The 8,845-nt window shown below is 40.9% G+C and overlaps 1 protein-coding gene and 1 long non-coding RNA gene across 2 annotated transcripts; both read right to left on the reverse strand.

The window, feature by feature from the left end:
* Positions 1-1,422: 1,422 nt before the first annotated feature.
* Positions 1,423-4,745, reverse strand: LOC147508257 (uncharacterized). The gene is made up of 2 exons (XR_015217978.1): positions 2,514-4,745; positions 1,423-2,287 (listed from the first exon to the last, which is right to left on the reverse strand). It is a non-coding gene; the product is annotated as an uncharacterized LOC147508257 (long non-coding RNA).
* A 1,421-nt stretch (positions 4,746-6,166) lies between these two features.
* Positions 6,167-8,475, reverse strand: LOC147508258 (uncharacterized). The gene is made up of 5 exons (XM_086597035.1): positions 8,276-8,475; positions 7,693-8,171; positions 7,346-7,527; positions 7,121-7,240; positions 6,167-6,649 (listed from the first exon to the last, which is right to left on the reverse strand). Exons 1-5 carry the CDS (start codon positions 8,473-8,475, stop codon positions 6,167-6,169), a joined length of 1,464 nt encoding a protein of 487 aa, XP_086453161.1.
* Between the last annotated feature and the right edge of the window lie 370 nt (positions 8,476-8,845).

Below are 8,845 nucleotides of genomic sequence, written 5' to 3' on the forward strand. Positions count from 1 at the left end.
GAACACGCATGGCACTATCCCTTTTGCTATAGAATTATTCGCCATCCTCTGCTGGAGCATCTGGAATAGTCGAAACGAGAGACTGTTTGAGCAAAAAAGGGTAACACCACAAGGCACCTTACAAGCTAGTCTGGCATTTTGGAGAAGTACAAAGGAAGCCCAAAATCTACTCCTTAAACCCAAGAGAACGAAACAGCTAGTCCACCCCTGCTGGAAGTCGAATGCACCTCCACACATCACTTTGAACACAGACGGCGCCTGCCATGGAAACCCGGGTCCTTTGGGTTTGGGTTGTGTACTACGGACTTCTGACGGGACTTCCGTCACTGCAGCAGTCGATTTTGTCCCTATCTCCACATCATTCATTGCAGAAGCATTGGCAATGAAACTTGGTCTCTCTCTGGCAGCCTCATACAACATCCCACAGCTACACATCCAGAGCGACTCAGAGGCGTTGATTAGCTGTATTAAAGGAAATGACAAGGACACTCCATGGGCGGCGGCCGGAATTATAGAGGATATCCGCAAACTATTTTCCTCCTTCACCAATCTATCTCTAACTCACATCTACAGGGAGGCAAACGCCACAGCTGATACTCTAGCACAACATGGAATTTCTTTATCCCGTTACATGAGCTGGCATGCCAGGCCACCTGCTTTCATTTGTAAATATTTGTATTACGACAATATCGGCGTGTCAACGGCACGTTTAGTATAATAATATGCAAATCTTTGAGGAAAAAAAAAAAAAACTGGCGGACCCAGGAGAGGGCTAGCCCGGATCGAAGCCCAGGGTAGATTTTGAATAAAAATAATGAAGTAGGCTTACGAAGTAAAGAAATGTTATGGCCCAGGTCTTAGTCACATTTGACATTTCAATTATCTGCTTGGGATTAATAAAATAAAATTCTCTAAAATCATATAACCACTTTTCTTAACCTCTCAAATGTCTCAACTCTCAAGTGCCTACTCCGAGCAATTGAATCGAACTGGGAGTTCTCTGTCACCAAACTAGAAGTACAAATGGATGCAAAGTTTGCTATTACTTACCTAAAACAGCATAAGGGTAGCATGGCCTGGAATTACTAGATGATGCGGTGTATATTTTAGTAATTTTACTACTTACGATGTTTTTAGTTTTGATTGGGGGTCAAGAACAGGTAACTCAATCTCGGTCGATAGACCTCCACCATGGCTAATGGATGTATATATAAAATGTTGATTACCACAAACAAGAAAAACTAGATTTTACCAAATCGTCAACTAAAAAATTCTTCGCCCACACACAAGCTAACCAAAGAGGCACAAACCCCTCTCGAAAATTTACCAGTCAACAAAAAGACTAGTTAACCACTAAGCATCAGTGCAGATGCAAAAGCAAAATCATTTTCGAAACATTAAAAACTGTTTACAGAAGCAGAAACAGAAGCAGCTATGTACATTATTAAGTTCTTGATAATACCATCACTCCAGGTACATGTATGCCAGCAAAATTGAATTCAAATTTCAGACGACCACAAAATAAATATTTCACATGCTACAAGCAGGTGTTTGACACCATTTTTAACGCTTAACCTTCCCCAAACACTGCATTACCCAGAGCCTACCGCAATCTGCTAGCTCGTTAAGTTTCAAGCAGGTGTCAGCACCAACTATAACACCAAGAAAGGGCGGGAGAAAATGGTCAGAGGTGCACTTCCTCATTGGGAACTCTTTAGGCGTGGCCAAAAAGAAAACTAAGATGAGCAAAGCCACAGACAGAAAAGGTAAAGATAGATGCCCAGAGTACACCACAGCATGGCTCAGCCAGAGGGGGATGGGGGTGGTGGTCGGGCCAGGGGAGAGAAAATCACAGAAAGACTCTCGACCCCAATATACAGACAACCAGAATTATACCTTAAAGCTGCTGATCATTCCAATATACACACGACAAAAACCAAATAACATGTTGGTATTACTATCTGTGAGAAATCTACAACGCTTATCAGAACGTAGCAACTTTTTAGCTCGATAGCTTTTGGCTTTTGCTTAGTTGCTAAGAGGCACTAAGTAGAATTCTGAATTTTCGGTTTGTCAAAATTCCTACTCTTGTCTATGGCTTCAATCGTCTTAAAACAAGCATTAAATGATTCATCTTCATAAATTCATTGTTTTGGACAATCAGAACATAGATTACAACTAATTATATCCCATTCAACTCGGCAAACTTGATAACCATCATTCCACCTCAACATTGAACATGCAGACTTCTAACACGATCAAGTTCTGCAGAGTGATTTCAATAATCCTGCATAAAAAAAAACATTTTGTAGTCAGGTTTAGCAGAAAACCAATATCAGAATATCTTCAGGAGAGATCTTTCTAATATGGCTTCTAAATTCAACGAGACAGATATACGTAATCTAAAAGAAAATGTTTTGCTGGCATAAGTACCAGTTTTAATAGGGATGAGCAATAGTGAAATTGCATAAGCCATGTCAATTCATCAATACATCTAATCCGTGAGACTGTACCTTATAGCCCATCTTTGTACTGGAACTACACAAGTATTACTATAATTCACACAATGATGCAATGTCAGCGGACTTGGAGGTATCGTCAAGGACTCCAAAACTCCAATTATCTGATGAGTGGGTGGACAATAGAGTGGTCCCTCTTGGGCAAGAGTTGGGTGTATGTTTGGATACTGGATGCATATGTGCTGCTAAAACCTTACAAGAAATAAATCGCAGAGCCGAGTGGGAGTTGGCAGCATACAAGAGACAAATTGGGGAGAAGCTCGACGTTTCTTTGGTTGATCTGAGGGCACTTCAGTTGCCAATGTCGAGTAACTTTCTAACATGGAATATGAGGGCAAGCAAGGACAAAGCTCGAGCTCGTCGGGTGAGGTGTGTAATTCGTAAATTCAGGCCGTTAGTAGTTGGGTTACAAGAAACAAAACGCGAGGACTGTAAGGTTTACGAGACACATATGGGGCAGAAAACCGCATGGATGGGAAGCTGTTCCGTTGATTGGAAGATCAGGTGGTATGTTGGTGTTATGGGATACTGACAGGGTAGTGGTGGAAGACTCCATTAAAGGTGCATTTTCTCTTTCGATTCTCTGTACTATGCTCGGGTCGAATTCAGTTGGGTATTTACAACAGTCTATGGTCCAGTCTATGGATATGGCGGACAAAGAACAATTCTGGGCAGAACTCATTGTTGTAGGTGGGTATTGGGATAGACCTTGGTGTGTTTGTGGCGATTTTAACGCTATCAGATTCAGTGAAGAAAGAAGAGGTGGTGGTAGGCTTTGCTCCAATCTGCGTAGATTCGATGATTTTGTCAGTGGTTTTGGATTGATGGACTTCTGTTTAGATGGGGTTAAATTACTTACTCAGATCATCGTGTGCAGCCACGATAGGTTCCTTGTCACACCTACTTGGATGGAGTTTTTCGACGATCATGTCGAAACTGCTTTAGGATATAATCTTTCTGACAAAATGTTAATAGTGGGGCTGGACCGCGGCCATTTCGTTTTGAATTGAATTAATGTGGATGGAGAAACAAGAACTGCTTGGTCTGATGGAAACTTGGTGGAATGAGGAAAGTACTAATGGCAGAGCAGGGTACGTTCTTTTCAAAAAGCTCCAACATCTTAAACATCAACTCAAGGATAGGAACAAAATGCATTTCGGCAGATTTGATGTTAAGATTAAAGAGCTCCAGCTAATTCTAAAGGGTCTAGAAGATAAAGAGGAACAAACAGATTTGTCCATACAATAGATTAAAAAGAAAGCTGAAACTCGTACAAAGTTGAATGACCAGTTAAACTTGGAGGAGGATTATTGGTTTCGAAGATGCAAGACTGAATGGTCCAAAGATGGGGAGAGATGTACGGCATATTTCCAAAGAATTGCAAATGCATGGTTTCATGCAAACTTTATTGCTAAGTTAAAAATTGATGGGAGCTGGGTGAAGAATCAACATGTGATAGAGGAGCATATTGTGGAATATTACACTAACTTATACAAGGAAACAAACACTGAGAGGCCTACTCTTGATGGGCTGGAATTTCCTACCATTGGCACAGATTTGTCAACATGGATGGAAAGGGACTTAGGGAAAGATGAAGTGAAGGCAGCACTTGATTCATTGATGGGGAAAAGTCACCATGACTTGATGGTTTGCCTATGATTGTCTACAAGAAATGTTGGCACTTCATGAAAGATGAGATCATGGCAGCGGTCAAGGAATTGCAAAACAACTCATTCATCAATTGACAACATAACACGACATACATCACTTTGGCCCCATAGATGGATGGTGCATCCTCGTTATCAGACTATCGTCCTATTAGCTTGTTGGGTGGTATTTGCAAGACCATGGCAAAAGCTTTAACACTCAGATTAAAACAGGTGATGCATCTTTTAGTGGGAGAATATCAGGGGTCATCACTTGAAAATCGTCAAATTCAGGATGGTGTCCTGGTAGCAAATGAATTGATCGACTCTAGAAGAAGAAGTGGTATGTCTGGTCTAGTCTGCAAACTAGACTTTGCGAAAACCTTCGACAGTGTGAGTTGGGCTTTTGTAGATTATCCTTTTCCAGAGATATGGGTTTGTGCCTAAATTGCGAGGGTGGATCAGGACTTATCTTTGTACTGCCCACTTTTCGGTGCTCGTCAATGGAAGTCCTGCGGGCTTTTTCACTAACTCAAAGGGATTGTGACAAGGTGATCCCCTATCCCCCCTCATCTTTGTGTTGGTGGCTGAAGCTCTTACTAGAATGGTTTTGAGAGCTCAGGATAGGGATTTTTTTTTTTTTTTTTTTTTTTTTTTATTTTTATAATTGAATTTTATTAATGGAAAGAATCAATTACATACCTACATATACTTACCACACAAACCTACAGTATTGATGTACTGTGGTGACATAGAGGATCACCCTTAGCACAAACATGACAGAAGCAAAGACCTACACCAACTAGAAGAATACCCCAACCTGAAGGATAACACTCCACCAGTTACAAAGCACTATTTATGATCCCCTGCCAGTTAATTAAGCACCAAGTCCCTGAACCTGTAGTCCTTCCTTTCTAGTGTTGCCGAGGACCAATACCATAAGAAAGCCTTCACTTCCACACAAGCTCTTTCAGCCGTAGTACACTTGTTTCTGAAGACTTTATTGTTTATTGAGTTCCACAATACCCAAATCACTGCATACAGAGTCATTCTCCATACCTTAGCAGCGAAGCCGACTCCTCTGAGTTTAGGCCATGCCACTAGCCATTCCTCAAAAAAATCTACCTGAGCTATTCGAGGAAATGCAATGCATACCTACTGCATCATAAGCGCCCACAATTCCAATGCAAAAGAGCAAATGAAAAAAAGGTGAAAAATATTCTCGTGAAAGGCTTGACACATAGAGCATACAGGGGAGATGTCCATTCCTTTATGAATAAGGGAGTTTGCTGTTAAAGTTCGTCCATGCACTGCTACCCAAAAGAAGAACTTGACTTTAAGTGGAATGGCGACTTTCCAGACCAACTTTGTGGGGAAGCTTGTACTGCCGTGAGCATTTCCAGTATTACTTCTCGTCAAGGTGTCATAGAAGGAACTAACAGAGAAAATACCATTATTAGTCAAACGCCAACACCATGAGTCATGTTGATTTGTTAAGACAATGTTGACTAACATAGCAATAAATTATGCATATTGTTGCATTTCCCAGTCATTCATTGCTAGCTCTCCTGAGATGAAGGTTCCAAGAGATACTAGTCAAATCCATACTGCCAAACTCACTGACCATGCCGTTCTTCAAACTTAAAGCCTAAAAAATGAAAGGAAACTTCACTCGTAGTGGTTCAACACCAATCCATGGGTCCGACCAAAACCGAATGCTATTACCATTCCCCAAGACAAAGGATATGCCGTTTCGAAAGTCAGGGAGAGCTACGAGAATTCCTTTCCATAGACATACACCATGTGAGTGTGTAACCTGGTTAGGCCATCCACCATACCTACTAACTCCGTATTTCGCAACAATTACCCTTTTCCATAAATGATCAAATTCATTTCCATATCTCCACGACCAACGTCCCAAAAGTGTTATGTTCATTGTCACAAGGTTGCGGTAACCAAGACCACCACTCTCCTTGGGTGTGCATACTGTCTTCTACTTCACTAAATGGTACTTCCTTTTAACTTCTGTGGAACCCCAAAGAAAATCTCTAACCCTTCTTTTGATTCTCTCAGCCACACTAACCAGGATTGTAAGAAGGACATGTAGTAAACTGGCAAATTAGCTAACACACTTTGCATAAGAATCAATCTCGCACCTTTAGAAAGAAGTTTCCTTTGCCACCCACCCATTCTTCTTTGAACGGTTTCTATCACGGGATCCCATATCTTCTTATTCTTGTATGATGCACCGAGAGGTAAACCTAAGTATCGACAAGGTAGAGTACCAATACCACATCCTATAATTTGAGCCAACTCTTCCAGGTTATCAGTCTTACTCACTTCATACAAATTAATCTTCGTCATATTAGCCTTGAGGCCTGACAACACCTCAAAAATCAGAAGTACCGCTTTGACAACCAAAAGTTGAGACACTGCAGAATCTATCATAAACAACGTATCGTCGGCAAACTGTAGAATGCCCACCTACAGACCAGTAGGAGCTGGTTTAAAGCCTTTCATATATCCCAGGTCCATAGCTTTTAAGGCTAAACGGCCGAGAGCCTCCATCACAATATTGAACAAAAAAGGAGATATTGGGTCTCCTTGCCTCAAACCCCGCTGGCTTCTAAAGTACCCTATAGGCGAACCTTCAATGAGCACAGAAAAAGAGGCTGAAGAGATACTCAATCTGATCCACCCTCAAAATTTATCACCAAAACCCATCATTTTCATCAAGTAATCATGAAAATCCCAATTAACACAATCGTATGCTTTGGTTATATCCACCTTCAATAATATGCCACACTCCTTCATTCTAAAACGGGCATCGATACACTCATTGGCAACAAGAGGGCCATCCAATATCTATCTACCACCAACAAATGCACTTTGCACACACGACACAATTGTCGGTAAAACTGCCTTAATCCGTGTAGCCAAGACTTTGGAGATTACCTTATAAATACCACCGACCAAGCTAATTGGTCTATAGTCACCAATAGATAATGCACCCTCCTTTTTAGGGATTAAGGTAATGAAAGTTGAGTTGCTTCTTCTGTTCATAGACGTAAGCTCCTGAAATTTGGTTACAACAGCCATAAAATCTACCCGAAATGTTTGCCAACACTTTCATAATACAATCATTTGGAAACCGTCTGGCCTTGGAGCTCTCTCCCCTACCAATTCATTAATTGCAGCCAATATCCCAGTTTCATCAATTGGGACTTCAATACCTGCTGATTGCTCTTTAGTAACTCTGATAAATTCCATTTCATCCATCTCGGGCCTCACTAGTGGTTCTTCTGAATAAAGCGCTTCGTAGAACTCAACAATATGATCTCGAATAGCTGTTTCATCGCTAACTTCATCGTTCCCAATAACCAAACGGTCTATATTGTTAACTCTTCTTCTCGCGTGAGCAAACTTATGAAAATAGCTAGTATTATCTTCACCTTCTTTGAACGACCGAGTTCTAGACTTTTGCCTCTAGCATATTTCATTCTTCCTCATGAGACTTCTCAGCTCACTCCAAAGACACGCCCTGTACACTTCTTCATCTAGTGATAGTGTAGATGTTTCATCTTTTTTGTCAAGTTCATCAATCTCTTGAGACTTAGATTTGATAAGCAAGTCCACCCTGTCGAAAACTTCTTTGTTCCACACCCTCAAATATTTCTTGAGTTTTTTTATCTTGCACCACCACACAAAGCTTGGAGGACCCTCAAAAGCAAAAGAAGACCACCACTCATCAATCAAATGCATTAAATTCTCATCTTCGAACCACATATGCTCGAAACGAAACGGTAAAGGTCCTCTTGTTGACTGATTGCAATCCAACAGTATAACCCGGTGGTCAAACATATATTTAGGATAGGCAATTTCCTTAGCTTGAGGATTTTGTTCATCCCATTCCACTGAAGCAAGGAACCTATCTATCCTACTCAAACTTCGCCTATTTGCCCATGTATACAAGGCCCCATTTAAAGGATAGTCGACCAAGCAGTTCCTAGAAAAAAAAAATCATCAAATTTACGCATATATTTTGTAAGTCTACTCCCACCACTTCTTTCATGACTAAACCATATAATATTAAATTCACCACTGATACACCATGGTAAATCAGACCATGCCCTTATATCTTCCAGCTCATTCAGAAAATGGGTGCGACTCATGAGCCAAGATAAACTGTTCGTTTTAAGATTGCACTTCACGGATAATGAGTATAGGGACTTGATCTCAGGTTTTAGTGCATCACTTTCTAGCTCTCCGATTCCGATCCTCCAATATGCAGATGATACTCTAATCTTCATTGATGCAAAGGATGAGCAAGTATTGAACTTGAGGGCAATTCTAATGTGGTTTGAAGCGGTATCCAGGCTTCATGTGAACTTGGAAAAAGTATGACCTTCAATGTGATTGAGGAACCAAACTTTCCTGATCTAGTAAATCTTATGGGGTGCAAAGTTGGTAGTCTGCCAACTTCATATCTTGGGCTTCCACTTGCTGCCCCATTCAAGTCCAAAGTTGTGTGGGTTCCAATAATTGAAAGATTCACTTGTAGGTTGGCAATTTGGAAGCGAAAATGCCTACCAAAAGGTGGAAGGTTGATCCTAATCAAATCTATACTTTCGAGTCTCCCTAAATGCTATCTCTCACTTAATTTTCACTATTCCTACAAGT

The sequence above is a fragment of the Coptis chinensis genome, chromosome 3, assembly GCF_015680905.1.
Source record: "Coptis chinensis isolate HL-2020 chromosome 3, ASM1568090v1, whole genome shotgun sequence".
Classification (NCBI taxonomy): Eukaryota; Viridiplantae; Streptophyta; class Magnoliopsida; order Ranunculales; family Ranunculaceae; genus Coptis; species Coptis chinensis.